Source organism: Vicia villosa, linkage group LG1 (genome assembly GCF_029867415.1).
Source record: "Vicia villosa cultivar HV-30 ecotype Madison, WI linkage group LG1, Vvil1.0, whole genome shotgun sequence".
NCBI lineage: Eukaryota > Viridiplantae > Streptophyta > Magnoliopsida > Fabales > Fabaceae > Vicia > Vicia villosa.
In genome coordinates this window covers 160,314,227-160,336,743 of record NC_081180.1, presented here as the reverse complement: position 1 = coordinate 160,336,743, position 22,517 = coordinate 160,314,227, and the positions used below count along the sequence as shown (strand labels likewise).

General features: G+C 32.0%; 1 protein-coding gene across 2 annotated transcripts; it reads right to left on the bottom strand.

Annotated features, from left to right (window-relative positions):
- Positions 1-5,206: 5,206 nt before the first annotated feature.
- LOC131644537 (uncharacterized) lies at positions 5,207-11,104 on the bottom strand. 2 transcript variants are annotated; one of them, XM_058915062.1, is made up of 5 exons: positions 10,662-11,104; positions 9,881-9,969; positions 7,765-9,693; positions 6,855-7,038; positions 5,207-6,149 (listed from the first exon to the last, which is right to left on the bottom strand). In XM_058915062.1, the coding sequence occupies exons 1-5, from the start codon at positions 10,717-10,719 to the stop codon at positions 5,536-5,538; spliced, it is 2,874 nt and encodes a 957-aa protein (XP_058771045.1). In that variant the 5' UTR covers positions 10,720-11,104; the 3' UTR covers positions 5,207-5,535. The 2 variants fall into 2 exon arrangements, with proteins under 2 accessions (XP_058771045.1, XP_058771046.1); XM_058915063.1 differs by lacking the exon at positions 10,662-11,104 and adding an exon at positions 10,077-10,599 and having other exon boundaries at positions 5,208-6,149.
- Between the last annotated feature and the right edge of the window lie 11,413 nt (positions 11,105-22,517).

Below are 22,517 nucleotides of genomic sequence, written 5' to 3'. Positions count from 1 at the left end.
TTGGAGTCTTATGAACTTCCTATTAGTTGAATAAAAGTTATTTGTTTGTTGGATGCTAATGGTTTTAATATGGATTATGATTTTTCCGATGCATAATAAAAGTAACATTGAGGATTATAAAGTTTGTTTTGAATCATCCGAAACTGTGTTATGTATCTAAAAAAAATTGAGCAGGTTTAATATATCTAAAAGTGTGATATCCTAATTGTATGTTTATGATTTTTTTAAAATACTTTAATTTGATATTAATAAACGTCGGGGAAATTAGGGTGTTACAAAGTGTATGTAGAACAGTTTCCTAGTTTTGTTGTGAAAAATCAAGAGGGAAGATTCTATAAGTTGAGAAAAGCGTTATACGGATTGAAGCAAGTTCTGAGAGCTTGGAACAAAAGGATAGATGGTTTCCTAGTTGAGGTCCACTTCAAGAAATGTGTGTTCGAGCATGGAGTTTATGTGAGGACGGATACAAGTGAATGTGTGATCATTCTTTGTCTAACCATAGACGATTTATTGATCACAGGCAGCAACGAGAATAGTATTTTTAAGTCCGAGAGTGAGCTTATGAGAGAATTTGCGATGAGCGGCCTCGGTATTATGACATACTTCCTTGGCATAGAGTTTCACAAGTCCAAAAGAGGTCTGCTTATACACCAAAGGAGATATGATCTTGAGATATTGAAGAAGTGTGATATAGAGCATTATAATGTTGTTATTACACCAGCTGGACCAAGGTTACAACTGTCCAAGAATGAAGAGGAGTAGAACATAGACCTAACTCAATGTAGAAGGTTGATTGGATCATTACGTTACTTATGCAATAAGCGACTATATTTGGCGTTAAGTGTTGGTATTGCGAGTAGATTCATGGAGAGACTGAAGGTGTCTCACTTGGAATAGTCAAAAGAATCCTAAGATACATCAAAGGGTCTATTGGTTGCGGAATTCTCTTTCCCACAGCGGATACGGGCTGGAATGCAATTTGTTTGGTTTTACCGATTCCAATTGGTGTGAATATAAAGATGATTGAAAGTCTACAGCTAGATACATCTTTATGTTCGGTGGAACACTAATCTCATAGTGTTCGAAGAAGGAATCGGAAGTTTCACTCTTGTCTTGTGAGGTCGAGTATATTGTCGCTTCATTATGTGTGTGCAGTGGCGGAGCCAGAAATTTGATGCAGGCTGGGTTAACTGCACGTTACATGTGACAATATATAAATAGTCATAAAGTGTGCTACATAAGAGAGATGAAACCTAATTTGCTAATAATGTGCTAAATAAAATTAAGAGGTAAATGCCCTCTCCGAGACTTCTTTGCGGTGAATGTTCGAATAATATCAACATCTTTAAGTGACTTGAATATATCCCGCTCGGTGTAACATATCATCAAGTCATTGAACCACACATCGTTGATCTTGTTGCGCAAATTAGACTTGATAATCTTCATTGCTGAAAATGCTCTTTCAACAGATGTTGTCGACACCGGCTATATCAAAGCCAACTCAATGAGCTTGTAGACCAATGGAAATACAAAATGTTTCTCAATTTGAACCATATTCATAACCAAACTTTAAACATCTTCACAAGAAGTAAATGAAGCATGCCTTTTCATTTGATGTACATAAGTCTCAAGTTGCTCCCTTATTGTTCCACGGTCATCATCAGAAAAGTCTAAATGATAAATATTAGCAAGACGGGCAAGCTTATCAACATCAAACTTGGAAAAAGAGTTCTTAGGGTCAAGACATGAGAAGCAATTCAGCACAACGTTTATTTGTTTGCAAGATTTTTGAAAGTTCATTTGTGATACCAAACAACTTTAACATAAGCTTCAAAATGAAAGCAAATTTAAAGCTCTCCATTTTTTCTATCAAACCCACCGCTTGAGATGGTCCACGCCCATCTTCATCAACAATACTAAGAACCTCTAACACGGAGGACCACATCTGATCCAAACGAATCAAGGTAGTATAATGTGAACCCCATCTAGTATCCCTGGGTCTAGCGAGACTAGATGATTGGTGCAAGCCATTTCCTTGAGATATCTCACCACTCGCAAGTCTATTCAAAATATCTTGGTGTTGTGCCTCCTTCAAAGCATCCTTTCTCTTGCAAGATGCACTTGTTGTGGTTACAATCAAGGAGATGTACTCAAAGAAATCATGAATAGACGAGCAACTACTAGCAACAGACACAACCACCAATTACAAACGGTGAGCATAATAATGGACATAGAAAGCATAAGAGTTTTCATCTAGAATCTTTCTTTGTAAACCATTAAACTCATCTCTCATATTTGAAGCACCATCATATCCTTGAAATAGATAACGTGTGACGATCGAGAATACCATAAAGAGCATCCTTTAGTGCCTCTGATGTAGTATATTTGACATGATGTAGAGAAACAAATCGTTCCACAACTTTCCCTTTGTCGTTAAAGAACCTAGAAATATAAATAAAAATTTATTGGCCACATTAGGGGATGTTTCTTCTACTTCGACTTCTGGTTGTTTAACATTCACTTTCTCAATACTTGTTCTAAGAACCAAAAACCTCCTCATCTCTAAAATTTAATGATTAAATAATTTTTTTTTAAATAAATAATTTGTAACACACAAATTGACGAGACCGAATAATTAAATAAAATAAATAAATTGTAACAACAAGGTTAAAAGAGAATTCTAAAAAAAATAAATAACATAAATATAATAAGAAAAGAAATTAAACTAGTTTAGATTCTAAAAAAAAATATTAAACTATTTTATTATAATATATAATATGTCAATTGTCAAATAATTTATATTACCAGTATACCAGGGGCGGTTCTATTCTATGTCAAGTAATATGCAATGACCTAACCATATGAAATTGAATATATATATATATATATATATATATATATATATATATATATATATTTCAAATTGAATCTATGAAGAAATTTTAAGAGAAGTACCTGCCTGTGTGCCTGCTGCTTGAAAGTGACGTGATGAGAGAGGGTAACTGAGAGATAAGACGGGCGGCAGTACATAATTTGTTTTTTTTTTAATTTTTCTTCAAAGTCATAAATAATTAATTGGATTGGACCTATCTAGACCGTTGGGTATTCATCTATTTTAATTTTTTACACCCTTATTTTTACTAATTTTGCTCTTGGTTTCGTTTAAAAATCGGCTATTAAATTGAGAGAAGTACAAAGAAATTAGGGGTTGAGCCCGGGCGCATGCCCAGGCTCGCTGGGCTATAGAACCGCCCCTGTGTGTGTCAAGTCGTGTGGCTAATGAATCTATTGAAAGAGTTTGGCAGCAATGAGGGTGAGGTTGTCAAACTCTTGGTTGATAATGTTTCAGCTTTTAATCTTGCTAAGAACCCAATTGCACATAGAAGGAGCAAGCACATTTAGATGAGGTTCCACTACTTAAGAGAGTTTGTTAATGAAGGCAAATTAAGATTGGAATATTGTAGAAGTGAGGACCAAGTTGTTTATTTGTTAACTAAGAGAGTCACAAATGATATGTTTTGGAGCACTTGAATTAATGTGGTGTGCAGTAAAAACCTGGTAACATGGGAGTGTAACCAGTTACAGCTAGTAGAAAAACACTCCTAAAATTTATAACTGTAAGTAAACTCATTCAAACAAGATCCTTAATAGTTTTGAGCACCATGAACAAAAATGTCCTTAATAGTTTTGAGCACCATGAACAAAAATGTCCTTAATAGTTTTGAGCACCATGAACAAAAATTCAATGAGTTTTGCGTATGAAAAAAATTGATTGAAAAGAGAGAACCGATGTTAAAAAACTTGCACATATAACATGCTAATCCGAAAGAAAAAAAAGATTACACAAATTAATCGAATCAGTGATCAACAGACAAAGCTAAAATGAACTTAACGATCCAAGATGTTTGTATCAATGTAGAGCTGTCAAAACGGGCCGAAGCCCATGGGCCGGCCCATTTGGCCCGAAATTTTTTAGGGCCTGGGCCTCATTTTTCGAGCCCATTTACATCCGGGCCTTTTTTAGTCCGGCCCTAAAAAGCCCTAAAAAATATGGGCCGGCCCGTATGGGCCATGGGTAGCCCACCGACCCGAAAAAATTAAGTATTTTAAATATAATTAAAATTTATCCTTTCCTAATTATAATTATTATAAAAATTTATAACATTTTCTTGTTATAATTATCATAAAATTATAATTGTCATGAATATTTATAACTTAAAATTTGTTGGAACAAGTTATTTAATTATTTGTGCTACATTATATAATTTGTGATGTATTTTGGATAGTTTTAAATTAAGTTAATGTGTTGTTTTACATTTTAATTATTAACTTATATGGATTATTTAGAAATTATAATTTTGGATATAAAATATATATATATATATATATATATATATATATATATATATATATATATATATATATATATATATATATATATATATATATATATATATATATAAAATGTATTCTTGCATGCAATTATATGGTTATTTACAAAAATAAGGAGAAAATTTTAATTTTTTATAGAAATGGGCCCGTTTAGGGCCGAAGCCCATTTAGGGCCGGGTAGCCCGCAGTCCAGACAGGGCCGGGCCTGGATAGTAAAATTAGAGCCCATTTAAAAATGAGTTTTTTGGGCCCGGCCCTAAAAAGCCCGAAGCCCATATGGGCCGGGTAGCCCATATTGACAGCTCTAGATCAATGGCTAGATATTAGGGAAATGTTATTTCAACCCTTTTATATTTGGATCAATGGCTAGATACTAGGAAATGTTATTTCCACCCTTTTATGAGTATAGTACAACCTGAAAATTTGAAAATATCATTCATGCATGCATCGGAGACTTATCTTCAAACGCACGAAAAACCAAATCAAAATTCTATTTTCTAAGTTTCTCCATAGTTTTTTTTTTTTAAAAATTGGAGATGCATTTCCGTATATTGTTTGAACGTATCCAAATATGCATATCCGAAATAACATTTACACTCATTTACACTATTTTCTAAGGGAGCATTTTCTAAAAATGTATCTCTAAAAATCTCACTAACTAAAATTAAATGGGACTACGAAAATGCATCTCCAAATTATATTTTGTGCATATGGAGATGCATCTACATGTATCTCTGCAGTCTAGAAAAAACACTTTTGAGGTAACATTCGGTATCCAAACTTGAAAAAAACACTTTTGAGGTAACACTCGGTGATCCAAATTCCAAACGTTGACTAGATATTATTATCAAGCATGATTGTTACATGGTTTTGGGAGATAAAACACTTGAGGGAGGCCAGTGAAACCCAAAAATAGATGGATCCAATTTTATGATTTTGACCAATTATTTCAGGTTGAAAACTAAGCTGATCTACCATGGCTAGCTCTCTTCCAATTTCAGTCAAAGTTATTCGCATGCATTTTGTCCAAATATTAAGATTATTAACCATTTATTCATCTTTAGATGAAATTACTATTGCCCTATTTGATTTACATCACTAGAAGCATTCTAAGGACAACTATTCTCTCGGGGTACAAAATTTTTAGATACCAACTATTTCTGCCACTAAATCATCTAATATCAATATCTCAACTTCTCTTCCTATTACATCAATGTCATCTCTCAAACCCAACCATTGAGACTCCACAACCAGCAACTTACCCAGGGCATCATCCTCTACCTTTCCTTGGCTCCCTAGCATCTGGAAAATACCATCTTGGAGCCCAGTAAACCTTTTTGATCCAAAAGTTTTGCCTGCATTACCCACCCATGGTTGTGGGTCAGCAGATTGCTCGTGAATTTTGACAATTCCTGAATTGATGCGGTCGAAAAGCATTCTCCTTTCAGACTTTGAACAAATAGTCCAATCACTGTACCTCTCTTCTTCAAGTTTTTCAAATACAGACAGACTAACAGGGCATTCTAGAGAATGCCAAACTTCCAAAATATTATGAGTTTGACCCTTATCGATGGCAGATTCAGACAAGACATCAATAATGTAAGAAGACTCCCAGCTATCTTCAGTTCTCCGTAATGCATTTTCTTCTAACATTTCAGCATATGCTTCCACACCATCTTCATCACTTGAAATTTGCATAGGTCCCTCCACATGTTCTTCAGATTCTAACTTCAGCAACTGGAGTTGCATTCTAAGCCCTATCAATAATATCAACAGGAAAGGTTCAATACAACAAGGTAACGGAAAAAAAAAAAAAAAAAAAAAAGAAGCACAAGCATTAGATACAGAATTATACATAGAAGAAATCTAATCAATCCTTCAAAGAAAGATCTCTTAGGTTATAAAGCTCAATAAGAAATTAATGAAAGTTTTGAAGCAGATGGGTTAAGTATGGGCAACAAATTCATTTGTGCCGGTGATTTATCAGGTCTAACAAATATAACAGCTACTCAAATCACAACCATTGTATATAACATGATTAGCATTAGATTGTTAAGATATACCAAGACCTCAAAGGCATTGACAAGATTACGCAATGGTTGATGAGCTAGTTACCTTGTTATGGTTAAATAATAAATTTTCCAAAGATGAAATCTAAGATTGAATATCAATTGTTTCCACTTTTGACATTACACGCTACTTTAATTTATTATTATCAAGAATGTGAGCAAGCTAAAATAGAAAAACATAAAAAAATTGCTTTTCAACCTATTGTTAAATCTCAATATGATCATGAAATTGTATAGAATATTAATAAATAAGGTTTAGGATTACTTAATAGGAGAAAACCATGGCAGAGAGGATTGACCGACTAAAGCAAACAGTGTGGATCCAAAAATAAGGTGAGGTCTAACACAGCAGTAACATTGAAGAATTACCAAAATATATACCAGTTTCCTTACCTTGTAGGTCAGCACTGACACTCCCAAAACATTCAGAACAAGATGACACATCATCTGTAAAAGAAGGATCTAGAACTGAGATTGGACTGGGCTGATCAGCATCTTTACAGCATGGCGATTCAAGTCCAGGTGCAGGTGCTTCAGAGAGGACTGAAATTCCACCTGTAGAACCAGCTGATACTTCCTGAAATATTACAACAATATCAAGTAAAAACAAACAAGACACTTAATAGAACTTTAATATATTTAAACTAGTAAATAATTTCTGGCAAGAATACACAATCATTGAGAAAATAGAACCATCCTCTCATTACTCCACAAAATGTATGGATGCAGGTAGCATCGAAACAGGTGTGCAAAATCTTAATAGCAACAAGAAGGGGCAGTTCTGTATTAATAACATCTGAAACATTAGAATGTTTTTAAAACTTTACATGATGAGTTATTTGAGTGACACTAAGTTCAAAAAATAATCAAAATCTCAGGGAAAGACCTGTATGATCATAACATAAAAGAACTAAGAACAGGAAAATAGTAAGACAGAAGCAGAAAAAGATAAGAAAGGAATGTCGCACCAAACAGGTGGTGAAGGATATTAAGAACTTAAGAAATGCATAAGGGTTCATATATTACATATACAAATAGCAAGCACAAAGCCGTTAGATATTGACTTTGCAATTTTGTATGTAAATTAAAGCAAGAGGTTTTGGGCTAATTATACTTGTTGAATTTCACAATCTTTATGAGAAATTAATTGGTTAATTGGCTTAAGAGATATGAGGTGTATATATAGTCAGAGTCAAATTACACACACAAAAGGTGAATTGAATTGTTTTAAAAAAAGATGACCATGGCTTTTGTAAAGTATCAATAAATTTATCATAAAAAAAAACATTGCTAGAAACCAAACCTCTTGCATTGAATTGTCTTCAACACCACTACTGTCTCCTTTTATTAAGACACAGGATGATGTTCCAGGAAGCACTTTATCCGAAGAAGGTTCAAAAGACCCATCTGTGTTTCCATTTGCTACATCCACGACATCATCGCTAACAACACTTGTATTTCTAAGGCGTTGGCCAAAGGTTTCAGGAGAATGAACCTCTAGATTGGGTGAATCTTCTTCAAGATTGATCATTATGTTATTTTCAACTGCATTTAAGTCTGGAGAGAACTCATTAACTTCCTGCTTCGATGAAAGCAAAGACCAAGACTTCTTGTGACCAGATATAGTGCTTCTAGAATTCAAACCATGTCTATGATCAAGACTCATTGTAGCTCTTCTCCTCTCCCGTTTAAGGTCCTTTGGCCCCATATATCGATCATTACGAAGGGCTTCAGCACACATAAATGTTCTAGCATTTCCAAAAACAGTAGATGATGCAGGAAGAGATTTTGACCTCGACAAACTTCCAATAGATGCATCCCTCCAACCATCCTTGCTGCTGATACCCAGTGGTTCAACCCACCCAGAAGGTTCACCATTACGAGCAAACTTATCATAGAAACCTCCCCCATTTGCCATGCTGTCAAATCGTGTACCCTTTTTACCAGGGAATGCTAGCATATCAGCCAGTGTGCTGCTCCTGCTCGAGCCTTGCACCTCTTGGGATTTGTGTGCCATCTTCCACCTCTCTGATAATCTCTTCTTTGCCTCTCTACTCACAGATGATTCAGTAGAACGCGGTGAGCGCCTGCTACGTTTACTTAAGTCAAATGGGTCACCGATAGGCGCTGTTATTTCCTCTGGAGATTCGTTCCCAGAAGCACTGCTTGAACTATCGCTTCTAGTACATCCTTTAAATCTAGAAGAGGAAGACATCATACAACCTCTGCTCAGACTGTTTTTCATTTGCCTAGTTACTTCTTTTGCAATTTCTGTAGATTCTAAAGAATTGTGCCTAAAAGACCTGGCACTGTCAGGCAAATTAATTTTTTTATACAGTTCAGCATCTCTAAATCTGACATCTGAAAATTCAACCTGATTTCCATGTTCTGACAGAAAGTTATGCGGAGAACAAGGTGATGATTGAATTTTGGTACCATTCTGTAATTTTCCAAGATTCGGCTTTAGGACAACAATCTTTGTCGCGACTGCAGATTGTTCACGGCTACCCTTAAACCGGTGCTTTGATGATCTTGGTGGATTCTGCATCACACGCCTTTTGTCAAATTGGTTGTGATAATCATCAGAGTGCTTCTGATGAAACCTATTGTAATTCACATGTTGTGCCTCCTTATCTGATCTCCAATTTAAACCATGGTCAAAGTTCTCCATATTGGGTGGTGCTACATGACCGGAATGTGATTGAAAAGGGGAACCTTGTAGATCATTCAAATGCTTTTTAAACAAAGAATCTGGCTGCTTAAGATATTTTAGCAGAAGATCCTTGTTCGAGTCCAAAACCTCAAGTGTCTCATGGAATTCCTTAGAAGACTGATAATCCTGATAAGTTGCAAGGCGTTTGGCATTCATGAACTTCTGTTCAATGAATGACATTTCATCTTCATGAGCCTTGAAGTCTGAAGACGAATGCCTACCACTCTCTACCTTCGGGATCTCTGAGACCTCAAATACATCCTTAAATTCTTCCTGATCCCTTGAGCTTCTCCTAGAGGACCGACCTTCATTTGACAATCCTCTGCTTTGAGTCTTCTCTAAAGGCACCGGCTTATGCAGATGCTGGGACGGAAGCCCGTCAAGACCCATCAATCTGGCTATAACACCTGGAGGTCTTCTCTTGGTTTCAGTCATTGGTGACATCTCTTCAGCTAATAACTTCTTAATCGGAGTTCCAACCGATTGTTTAGAAGATTTCCACCCAAATTTAAATGAGAACTGCAAAATTCAGCACATTTGCCATAATTGTTAGTACTTCTTTTTTCCTTGTATAAAACTGACACTGTGACATAAATGAAACAGCCTGATGATTTAACAAATGAACTTTCCATATTCATGAATGCTATAACATAAATTCATAACCAACAGGGAAAGTACTAGGCCAAAAAAGGAAAAACCAGCTCACCGAATCTTTGTCTCCAACCCCGCCACTGGAAGAGCTAGAATCAGGTGACAAATCTTGATGATGTCGCTGTTTATGAATCTGATCTTTCCCTGAAAACAAATTAAAATTATACAATATTAGCCTCTAATAAATAATCTCAAACAGATACTTAAAACAATTAAATAACGACTGATGAGTAAATTTTGTTCTAAATTACAAGAATCAATGCAAGTAAACAATCAGCATCTTGTTATAGATTTTCATCAAACCTGAAAAGAAACGATTACAGTATAACAACAACAAAATTTTCCACTGTGCTTCAATTGAAACATGAAGTAAAGTGTAATCAAAGTACATCATATCCAAAGAAAAATCATGATGAAAATTAACAAAACCATGCCGACATGAACGGCGTAAAAGTTAAAAAGCAGAAACAATTCGGTCCTCAAAATCATTATTAATTTGACTTCCGATTATTTAGCACCAAAAGTAAAATTCAACTTCCGATTAGCTTTTTCACACAGTAACAAAATTCGAACTCTAGTATATACTTCAGTTAAAAACGATCGTACAAAAAACCTGATCCATGACGAAAATTGAAAATCAAACTAAATATTTAAGCAAGCAACAAAGACACTGCAATTCGAGTATAAAACAAAAAAACAAAAAATCAATAAAATACTGAGAATGAAATAAAATAAAATAACTAAATTATGCAAGTAAAGCTGAAACTGAAACTAAGATGAAGGTGAAACTGAGACTGAAGTTTGAAATGGTTAGAGAGAGGAAGAGAGAGAGTGACCTTGAGGAAGATGAAGTTTGGAGTTGGTGCGATGAGATTTGATTTTGATTTTGTCCATGGCGAATCATGAAAGATGAAGAAATGTAGATCGAGGAAGATGAAGAGAGAAGAAAAGTAGAAAACCCTAGGAGAATGGTGAGGTGAATTTCGAAATTGAAATTATAGTGAAAAGGGAGAAAAAAAGTTGAAGCGTGATGGACGCGAGGAGACAGATTGAAAAAGAGAAGAGGTTGGAGGGAGGGGAATGTGGATGGTTTTTTTAGCTACGGATAGAGTAGAAAATGTAGTAGTGGGAGTGTAGGGGTGAAAATAATGTGGAGAGAGAAGCATTAATGGAGACCCGTTACTGGAGAGGAGAGGGGAGAGTGGGTGTGAGAGAGAAGAGAGAGAAAGAAAGTGAGAGAGTGGGGTTTATGTATTTGAACTTTCAAAATACTGAAGAAGTGATGACATAAGGTTTTCTGGACTCTGGGCGGGCTGCTAGAGAGTGAGTGGTGTGGTGCGTGTGAAGTATGGTTACCACTATCTTCACACGTGTCACTCTGCCTTGGATGCTATTTTCTACTGTTTTTCTTCCTTTTTCTTACTTTTATCACACAAACAAATAGTGAGAGTTGTATTTTTCTCTAATAGTCAAATTTTAGTCAAATTTAGAGCGTGGTAAGTTAGACATATCTATGTGATAAGAATTTAAGTTTGTATCTGTATTTGTCCTGTTTTAATTTGTGTGGAAAAAGAATTAACATAAATTTTAAATTTTTATCTTAAAAAAGTGTAGTGCTTCCATGTCTAACCTATATTTTTAATTATGTTTGTTCTATTTCACTTTTTTTATGTTTTTATAGGATGGATCTAAACGGGACGGATATATTCATCTCCCATCTTTATTTAAATTACAACAGTATTTTTTAATGTAGATGAATAATAAGCATAAAAAATCATACACATAATTCAGAGTAATTTTAATAATAGTATCCAATCTAAATAATTGTGTATCTATTCATTGTATTAACAATGCATTTAATAAGCGTGTAGGGATTACGAATCGAGGATGGTGTATGCGTAACGATCACGGTAACTTTGTTGCCGCGGGTACGGCTTGGGATAATAGTAACTTTTCGGTGTTGGAAGCTGAGGCCTTAGCTCTTAAGGAAGCAATTAATTCTGTTATTATGTTTCATAATGCTCCGACAATTTTTGAAAGTGATTCTCAACAGGTGGTCCAAGCCCTTACATCTAATAAGCCGGGTAGCTCTGAGTTTTTCTCTATTATTAATTCTATTAAGCTGTTGCTATTAGATTTCCCCTATTTTGAGGTTATGTTTATCAAGCGTGAAGCGAATATGGTTGCCCATACCTTAGTTAAGGCGGCCAATTCTTGGTCTCGACGCTGTATGTTTGATGTAATTCCTCCTTGTATTACTCTTTATTTGATTAATGAAAGCAGTTAAATTTCTTTCTGTCAAAAAAAAACAATCCATTTTTATCTATTTTATTTATGGTATATTCTTTAAATATTACATTAAATATAATTTATTTGGAAAAAAATGTCAAATAAACTGAGGTAGTTCAAAATTTTCAAACAATGCAATTAATAATTGAAAACTAAAGTATTTATTGTTTAAATAAAATAAAAGTATCAGATTATAAAAAAAACTATTAGTTTCCATAAAACCTTCCTTATAATTAGATTTTTTTTCAAGTAATTTAATAATCATAATTTGACTTTTATCCTTTTCATCATATATTCTTGTATATCTATTAAATTATTAATTGACCTAGTTTAACACATCAATTGACTATTTATTAAATTTGAACAATATACTGACTATTAATAATTTATAATTTATAATTGCATTAGTGATTTACAATATAGATTAAGAGTTTTATAACGCATGTGACTTGAACATGTTTTTATAGGTAAGAATAATCTTTGAGTTGAGTTAGGTTCAACGATATTTTTTAATAAGGTATCGAGAATCATGTTTAAAATTCGGTGGGCCACATACTATCAGATTTCTACTATCGAATCACCTACTATTTATTTTTATGCTCTAGATGTCAAATTCTAGACGTAAGGGGATGTGTTAAGAGTCTCACATCAAACAATATATGATTTAGACATGTCTTTATCAGTGGAGGCAGTGTCACCATTCAATTACATTTCTTAACCATATAGACATATTTTTATGAAATTAAATATATTTTAAAAATTAAAGATATATGATTCAAGTTTAAACTTAAAACATTTGACTTTTACCTTTGCTTTGTTTATATTTTATATTGGAGAGACTAAAAATTATTGGAGACTTTCAATAAATTTACTTTTTACACATATTAAGAACATGAATAAGTTTTATTTAGTGATACTAATATTTTTTTTCTTGTATAACATATTTAAATATTTATTATTTATAATGTTATTTTATCTACACCATGAAATAATCAAATGTATTATGAAAAGTCAATAACTAATATTACATTATTAAATTATAAAAGTGAAAAAAATAGGAACAAAATTTTTCTACTCAAACAATTAAAAAAAAAAAAAAACTAGAGTATATAAGGAGAAATACAACTTGTGATGTTAGGCTTGATTCCGCTAAAAACAAATGGCTAATACAGGATGAGTCATCTTATACACAAAGAGTTGAGTAATTAATAAATTAACAAATCATCTCATTTATAACTCATGAGATAATTATTGACTACCGACCAAACATATATTTTTCTTAACATATAACCTATAAATTATATTTTTCTTTATTGTATCATATTCAATCGGTTAAAATTTAGTTGGATAAGATAAAAAATAATTTATTAATTTACCTTTATAAAATATAATTTAAAATTAAAATTATATATGACAAAATATAAATAAAAATTAATTTGATATTAAATTAAAATATTAATAAATAATTTTTATATAACATTTATAATTGTCATAAAAGATAATTTTTTAACTTTATATAACATAAAAAATTAATATCTAATAAATTAGAATATTTAAAAATAAAATAATTATTAAAATTTTAAAATATGAATATTAGTTTTATTTTTTATCAAATTAAATATATTTTTTATAAGGGTGGTTTATATATATATATATATATATATATATATATATATATATATATATATATATGGGTGGCAAAACAGGTCAGGCCCGCAGGGTCGCGCCATTTGATTCATCATTTTAGGTGGGTTGGACTGATTTCGGCTCGGTACCTTAAGTTGATCAGATCGTCTAACACGCTTAAATAAACGTGTCGAAACGGGAAGGATTTTGCCCGCGGGCTTTTTGTTAAAACTTTTTATTTTTAACTTAGAAATAAGATAAATTTAACGTTAAAAACAACACCCTTCCCTTCTTTTTTTGACAAAAAAAAAACTTGAAATTATGTTAAATGAATTGTATTCTAAATTATTATCCATACAAATTGAATTATAATTGTAAGGTTCTTTCTCTAACTTTCTAATACATATGTTAATTGAAAAAGCTTGAAATAAAAAAAAAATTGTATGACATGCATAATTATAAAGTTCTCAATACATTAGCTCATATGTTTTCATTAGAAATAAATGTTGATTTTAAGAAAATGAAGGATTTGATTAGTGTAAACGTGTGACAAATTTAGGATTTAACAACTAAGGAATCGGTAGAAAGTCAGGTGTTGATGTTTTATGCACTACTATTTTATTCATTGTGATGTATTATGCAATGTAGTTGTTATCATTATTTGTATTGTGTAAATTCTTATTCCGATTCTTTTAGTTGTTAGTTTTTAAATAGCATTAGGATGATTTTTTTTATACATTTTTTTATTGTGCTTGAGTTTATTTCATTTTTTGTTGCGATTGATCTTTAAGACATGTTGAATTTCTATTTTGCGTTGTTAAAAAAAATCTTTTGCCGACCTCTTTGGTAATAATTAAAATTTTGTAAATCATGTAGTAAATTAAATTGTTAAATAATAAATAAATAAATAAAATGGCGGGTCGGCCTGCCAACCGGCCAACTCGTAAGTCAACAGGGCGGATTTGACTTTTGAGCTCGGACACTTAACTTGGTTCGCCCCGCTTTTGGACGGACTTAAATGGGGTAGGTCGCCCGCTTTGTAACTATTAGATTGAAAAAAATTAATGGTCATGATGTGAAGTAAATCTTATTAACTTACTCTTGGAGTAAGAATATCTATATATATATATATATATATATATATATATATATATATATATATATATATATATATATATATATATATATATATATATATATATATATATATATATAGGAGGGTTATATTGACTCCAAGAGTAAGTTATAATAACTTACTCCACATCTTGAGCATTAATTATTTTCAATCTAATGGTTAAAAATAATAAGGAATAGTTTTCTCTTTCCACATTTAATGACTTATTATTTTTAACCATTAGATTGAAAATAATTAATGGTCAACATGTGGAGTAAGTTATTATAACTTACTCTTGGAGTCAATATAATCCTCCTAATATATATATATATATATATATATATATATATATATATATATATATATATATATATAATATAATATAATGCATGATTTTTTAAGAAAAAATGAAATTAATTACTCAGTAGTAGTGTAAATGAGTTTTTTTTTAATTATAAATTTTTTTAACAATTTATAAATTTTAAAATATTTTAGTAAATAATTTGAAAAAAAATATCATTATTTTACAAGGGTATATATATATATATATATATATATATATATATATATATATATATATATATATATATATATATATATATATATATATATATATATATATATATATATATATATATATATATATATATTGTTCTGGACTGGGCCAAGGTTAGGCCCAACATAGTTTCGGCCCAGTAAACCTCAGAGGCCCAAGTTCATCTGTAACCCACATCTGGGTCTAGGATGCCCGTCTTCACCATGCTCGGCAGGACTATCCTCGTGAACCTTATAAATACATAATAAGTCTTATCTTATCTATATCATATCCTATATTTTTTCTACTTTATATCATAACTTTTTCAAGTTTTATATCTTCTTATGTATTTATCATATCCTTATCATATCCTGCGCACAAATGAGCCCTAAATTTTTTTTAAAATTAAGATCATTTTGACCAAAGGATCATTTTCCATAAAAGTAATTATCAATTGTGAAATTGAAGTTTAACTAATTAAATTTTTAAGCTGTATTTTTTAGATTTTAGGGTTTAATTAGTAACTTATAATTGCAAAATAAACGATAATTCACAAAGTAATACCTTTTATGAAATAAAATATGAATAAAAAGGTTTTAAAAATTAAATATATTTGATTAAATATTATGACTAAATAAATTTCAGGTTCAATTAAACGTTTACCGGTGTGATACATAGGTAGATTTTATTAAACTATTATCAATAAATTTAAAATAAATGTATAAACAAAATTGACTAGCTTTAAAAAATATTAATTCAAATTTTAAATTAAAATGAAATTAATCAAGGGTCTTATGAATGAGAATGAGAATAAATTTGTTATAAGTTGATAGGAGCATAACACTACATTGTATAAAAGTTACAAAAATACTTTTTTTAAATTGTTTCTTTTTTTTAATTAAAAAAGTTAAATATTAATGTTTAATATATATATATATATATATATATATATATATATATATATATATATATATATATATATATATATATATATATATATATATATATATATATATATATATTACTGTGAAAATAAGATTTGTTAAATGAATTTAATACCTTTTCATCAAATAATATCATCTCTAAATAAAATTCAAAGCATAAGCAATAAAAATATATATGGTCTTAGTTTGAAAAACAAAATACGTGAATCTAAATAGTTTCTTTATGAATGGCTAGTTTTCACACATATTTTTTATTATTGATATTATTATTTTCATCAAATGGTCTTGCCATTCTTTTCCCCTTAAATTTTGTTAGAAAAGCCTTAAAAACAAATCCATTTAATATAAATATACAAATAAAGTAATAAACATTTATCCAAAAAAAATTACATTACATAAGATATTTTTTACTTTATTAGTTACAATGTCTGAAAAATAACTTTAAAAAAAGTTAAGTAAATTGAAAAAAACACATGAGATACTTGTTTATCAAAGAGATTATTATTTGAAATTTTACCCCAAATGAAAGACATGAGCAAAACTATTTAATTATTCAATTGAAATTGAATTAAAACAACTATAATCCAATAGCAAATAAACTCCAAAACAAATAAAATATACTTATTAAATTATTATGCATTATTTTATTATTATTATTATTATTATTATTATTATTATTATATAATGCATATGTATTATTCTTATTATTATTAGGTTAAATTATAGTTTAGGTTTCCTAATTTTGCTTGATTCGCGAAATTAGTTCTCATATTTTTAATTCAAATAAATTTTCTTTTTTTATTTTAAATTCAAACAGTTTCAGTTATTATTTCACATTTTTCTTAGAAAATCGATGAAATTTTTGTTTTTAACTTATATTTTTATTTATAAAGTTCAACAATATGTTTATATACGACGATTTATCTTGTTTCTTAAATAAATTATCATTTAAAAAATATAAACTTCGTTAATCTTAAGTGCAAAAGCATGAGAGAATGACCAAAACTGTTTAAATATAAAAGGAATCAAAATTGTTTAAAATTTAAAATAGAGGACTAATTTTGTGAATCAGATAAAATAGAGAGACTAAATTTGTAATTAAGTTTTGTTATTATTGGGAGTTATTTAATAAAGGACAAAACTTAGGTACAATTCTTTAGGTGTGGTTTTTACTATTTTCCAAAGAAAATATGACAAATATACATAAATATGATTTAGTGAGTGAAAATAGGAGAAATTTGCATACGTGTAAGAGGAAATTATACACTTGTCACATTTTCATTGGAAAATAGTAAGAACCACACCTAAAGAATTGTACCTAAGTTTTGTCCTTTAATAAATTAATTTGAGAGAAAATAATCTTGGTACTTCGAATGACCTTCATAAGCTTGATTTTGCATCTTCCTTTGAACTGACTTTCCTCTTCAGTAACTTTCATCTCATCTTAACCGTGAAATTTCTAGTTAACACTACCACGTTAGAGTTTGTAGATATTTGTGTGTTTGGGCTCGAGTACTGAGATGTATGATCCAAAATATGGCCATAAGCACATGCCTATTCAGAATCGGGTTTGTAGCCTGTGTTCATGGTCAGTCCATAGCTTCTTAAGCATGAGGACATGTAAGGGTGAAAATATTTAAAATGTAATGGTGTTCAACTAGTCTTCCAAACATAAGGCTTGTAAGGGAAAATAGTTTAAAAATATTGATTTAATCCACCACCCTCATTCATGAGTCGTGTAAGAGTAAGGTGCTCAAAACAGACGTCCTTTGGGTGAGTATTCAAAATGTGTTATTTCATTTTTAGGTGTAGTTATGCGTGATATGAATCGTTGTATTGGGTTTTACTATTATGGGAGTGACTAAGTATGGTAACCTCCATTTAAGAAATAGTGGTGGTGGGTCCATGATTTGAATGAAATTTAAATACAAGCAAGTATTGTTTCATATTCTCATGTCTTTATAGAAGATGTGTCGCGTAGGTTCTATTCCAATGTATTTGACCTTTATGTCTAAGGAGGTGTTTTCTGACTCGACCTTTCAGTGTCGTATTTCTATTAGGCAGATTTTTTTAAAGGTTGCAACCTTGTTCACAAAAGCAAAATATTGAAATTACATAGACATAACATAAACTTTTTCAGTATATAAATTTTTTCATGATAACAAAAGCTATTCTTGCATAGGCCATGATGCTTGAGAAGAATTCCCAATTTCTATTGCAGCCCCAACTTTTGTCTTGTTACTCTTCTTCTTTCCCTTTGTATTTTTTGACTTTTTTGTATGGCGATTTCCGCTGGCCTCTTGTACTTACAGATCCTCATGTTATGCCACATGTCTCCATAATTACGCCCCATGGACCCATGCCTCATTGGTCATGTTACTAAAATTCTTGTGACGTCTGATTGTCTTTCTCATCAATGGGGGACTGATTTCTAATTGACCGTCTAAAGATTGTAGTTTAGGTCCATTTGCAGGCTAGATGATGTGTGAATAAGTCTTTTAAAAAGTAGATTTCCTGCATATAATAACAATACATAAGCAATACTTTTGACAATTAAAATGTAGATGTAGTTTCTCTAAGATTGACATGCATTTTGGTAAAACCAACCTAGCAGGAACATGTTGAATAAAATACCATATCATATAGATTTCAACATGTCAAACAAGATGTCAGAACATGATCGATTCAATCGGAGATATTCGTTAGTTTTCACGCTTTCTATAATTGAAGACAATTTAGGAAAGGTTGGATTGAAAACCTAATTTCTTGGAGATCAAGTAACAGATTTTGTGCAGCCTCTTTGCTACAGTTTTAGGCCCAACTCAGTCAATACTAATTCTATAAATAGACTAGCCTAAACCTATTTTTAAGTGGAACTGATATTTTTATTTTTTGGGTTCTAGGAATCCTTATTTTGGTTGTGTTGTAAGTTCCATGTTTTGTTCATTCACAAACCTGTAGGTATTGAACATTTTAATCTTTGAAGCTATTAAGCAAGGAGTGTAGTGTCAGTTCTCATAAGCTTTTAAGCATTGAGAATTATATATCGTGGAAGAGTATCTTCTAATGTTAATTATTTCTGGTGTTTGTCACGGGTTGTGACTGTGGGGATTTGAGGAGGGCCTCATACCTAGGTGAGTCTTAAGTAGAAGTCATATGAAGGGTAGTGATTAAGTGAGAAGTTGTAAACAGGGAGTTTAACTTCGAATTGATACTACCGTGCATTGATTTCATCCTTAGCTTGGTATCCCCTAGAGTGCAAAGGTTGTTCCGAACTGGGTAAACAATTTCTTGTGTCTTTTACCTTTCTATACTATTCCTTGTTACTTCTACCATCTTGTTCCATAGTATTTAATCAACAAATATTTGTGTCGTGACATCTCATTCGACATCACCTATCTAATACTAGAACTCCAATTGGTATAAGAGCAGGCATCCTGCTCTGTATCTGGGTGAGATCGAGGGAAATTACTTTCTGGTACAATGGACAAGGAAGGGGGATTTTTGAACAGACCACCTGTTATGGATGAAAGCAATTATGACTACTTGAAACCCTGTATGCTGGCCTTATTGAAATCCATAGACAACAGGGCTTGAAAGGCAGTTTTGAAAGGTTGGAAACATCCTATCATTGTGGGAGCAGATAAACAACTCACTACTGAGCTAAAGCCTAAAGAAGACTGGAGTAAAGAAGAGGATGAACTAGCTCTTGGAAATTCCGAAGCCTTGAATGCCATATTCAATGGAATTGACAAGAACATCTTCAGATTGGTGAACACATGTGAAGTAGCCAAGGATGCATGGGAAATTCTTAAAACAGATCATGAAGGCACTTTCAAAGTGAAGATGTCAAGACTCCAGCTACTAATCACTCAATTTGAGAATCTGAGGATGAAGGATGATGAAAGTATTCACGACTTTCCTATGAATGTTCTTGAGATAGTTAATGATTCTAGTGCGTTAGGAGAAAAGATACCAGGTGAGAAACTGATGAAAAAGATGCTCAGGTCCCTTCCCAAGAGATTTGACATGAAGGTAACTGCCATTGAAGAAGCTTAAGATATTAACCGGATGAGGTTGGATGACCTAGTAGGATCTCTTTAGACGTTTGAGTTGAGCATCAATGATAGAGCTGAAAAGAAGAACAAAAGCATAACCTTTGTAGCCAACACTAAAGATAGAAAGGAGGAATGTGATATGGGTTCAAATGAAGGAATTTCCAATGCTATAGTACTTTTTGGGAGACAATTTAACAGGATGATAAAGCATATGGGCAAGAACCCAAAATCAAATGTCCAGAACAACTCATCTGACATTCATGATTCAAATGATGCTGAAATAAGGAAAGCTAAAGAAAAGTCCTCTCAAGAAAAAGGTGTACAATGTTATGAATGTGAATGTTTTGGACACATCAGATCTTAGTGTCCTACATACCTTAAGAGACAGAAGAAGGGCCTATCAGTAACTTGGTCTAAAGAAGACTCTAAAAGTGACCTTGAACACGAATCTTCCAAACATGTAAATGCTTTAACAAGCATATGGACATCCGATGGAAACTCTGGTGATGGTGATTCATCATATGATGAACTAGCTGCATCATACAGAGAACTGTATCTCCGAAGTGCTGAATTGTATCAAGAAAGGGAGAAACAAAAAGGTTTATTAGGCCAACTGAATGCAGAAAAGAAACAACATTTGAGAATTATCTCTGGGCTGGAAGAAGAGGCGGCCTCTCTAATGTTTGAACTTAACAAAGTTCAAAAGTATGTTAGAATGTTTAATAATGGGTCTGACTCGCTTGATGAAACTCTTCAAGTGGGAAGAATGACAGGAGGCATGAATGGCCTAGGGCTCAATGATAAAAAGAATTTAGCCCTAGATTCTAGTCATCCCAAGAATGGATCAAATATGTTAAATCAAATGTATCAACATCTTAACAAGAAGAGTATGGTATTTGCCTCGATCTCGGAAAACTCAAAAATCAAATATGGAATAAGTATTGAGTACAAGCGAAGTATTATATTCCTATGATTCGGACTTTATTCTAGTAAAATTTGAAGGATAGAAAAACACTTAGAAGGGGGGGGGGGTTGAATAAGTGTGACTTCAAAAACCTGTAAGATAAAAACAATGAACACAATTATTTTCATCCCGGTTCGTTGTTAACTAAACTACTCCAGTCCACCCCCTTAGAGTGATTTACCTCAACTGAGGATTTAATCCACTAATCCAACTAATTACAATGGTTTTCCACTTAGATAACTTCTAAGTCTTCTAGAGTCTACTGATCACAACTTGATCACTCTAGGAATCCTTTTACAATCAATGTAAAAATAACGTTTACAAGAGTATGTTTTGCTTCAAATAAAGCTGTAATCACAACTGTGATATTTCTCTTAAGTTCTAAGCTTAACACTCACTAAATATTACAAGAGTTTGTGAGGTTGAAGATGAAGTTCGTGAGTTTTGAATTTGACAGTGTTTCAGTATTTTGCACAAGTGTTCTCTTGCTACTTCTGATCAGAACTTCTATATATAGGCGTCGAGAGAAGATGGCCGTTGGGTTGCATTTAATGTTTTGCGTGAATAGTACAGCTTTGCATTTAATGTTTCACACTTTTGTAAATTACCTCGAGCCATGCTTTTGCTGCTTTTACTGACTTTGCCTTTTGTAGCTTCTAACGTTCCTTTTGTCAGTCAGAGATTAGACTTAATAGCCTGTCATCTTGTACTTGCTTCTGGAATCAGATTTGTAGATAACAACGTTTGAATTTCAGAGTCAACAGCTTGGTGCAGAGCATCTTCTTGTCTTCTGACTATGAAGAGCTTGAGCGTGATACCATTCAGAACTTCAGTACTTTTGCTTCTGACTTCATGTTCTTCTGATGCTTCATAGTTCATGTTCTGATTCTGCTTGACCATCTTCTTATGTATTGCCAGAGCATGTTCTGATGTAGCCATCCAGAACCTTCTGAGTCAGTGCTTCTGAGTGCTGCTTTGTGCATACTCTTTACATATCTCCTGAAATGGAAAATGCAAAGGATTAGAGTACCACATTGTCTTATACAAAATTCATATATAATGTTATCATCAAAACATAGAATATTGATCAGAACCAATCTTGTTCTAACAAAATTTTATGACGAAGATCAGGTTGACAGTGCTGCTGATAGAAACAATACCT

Coding starts and splice junctions, on each gene's coding strand:
- LOC131644537 (XM_058915062.1), bottom strand. CDS start 10,719: ATGGACAAAATCAAAATCAAATCTCATCGCACCAACTCCAAACTTCAT. Junction 9,694..9,880: donor GGGTTGGAGACAAAGATTCG/GTGAGCTGGTTT, acceptor TGAATTTTGCAG/TTCTCATTTAAATTTGGGTG. Junction 6,150..6,854: donor TGTCAGTGCTGACCTACAAG/GTAAGGAAACTG, acceptor TATTATTGATAG/GGCTTAGAATGCAACTCCAG.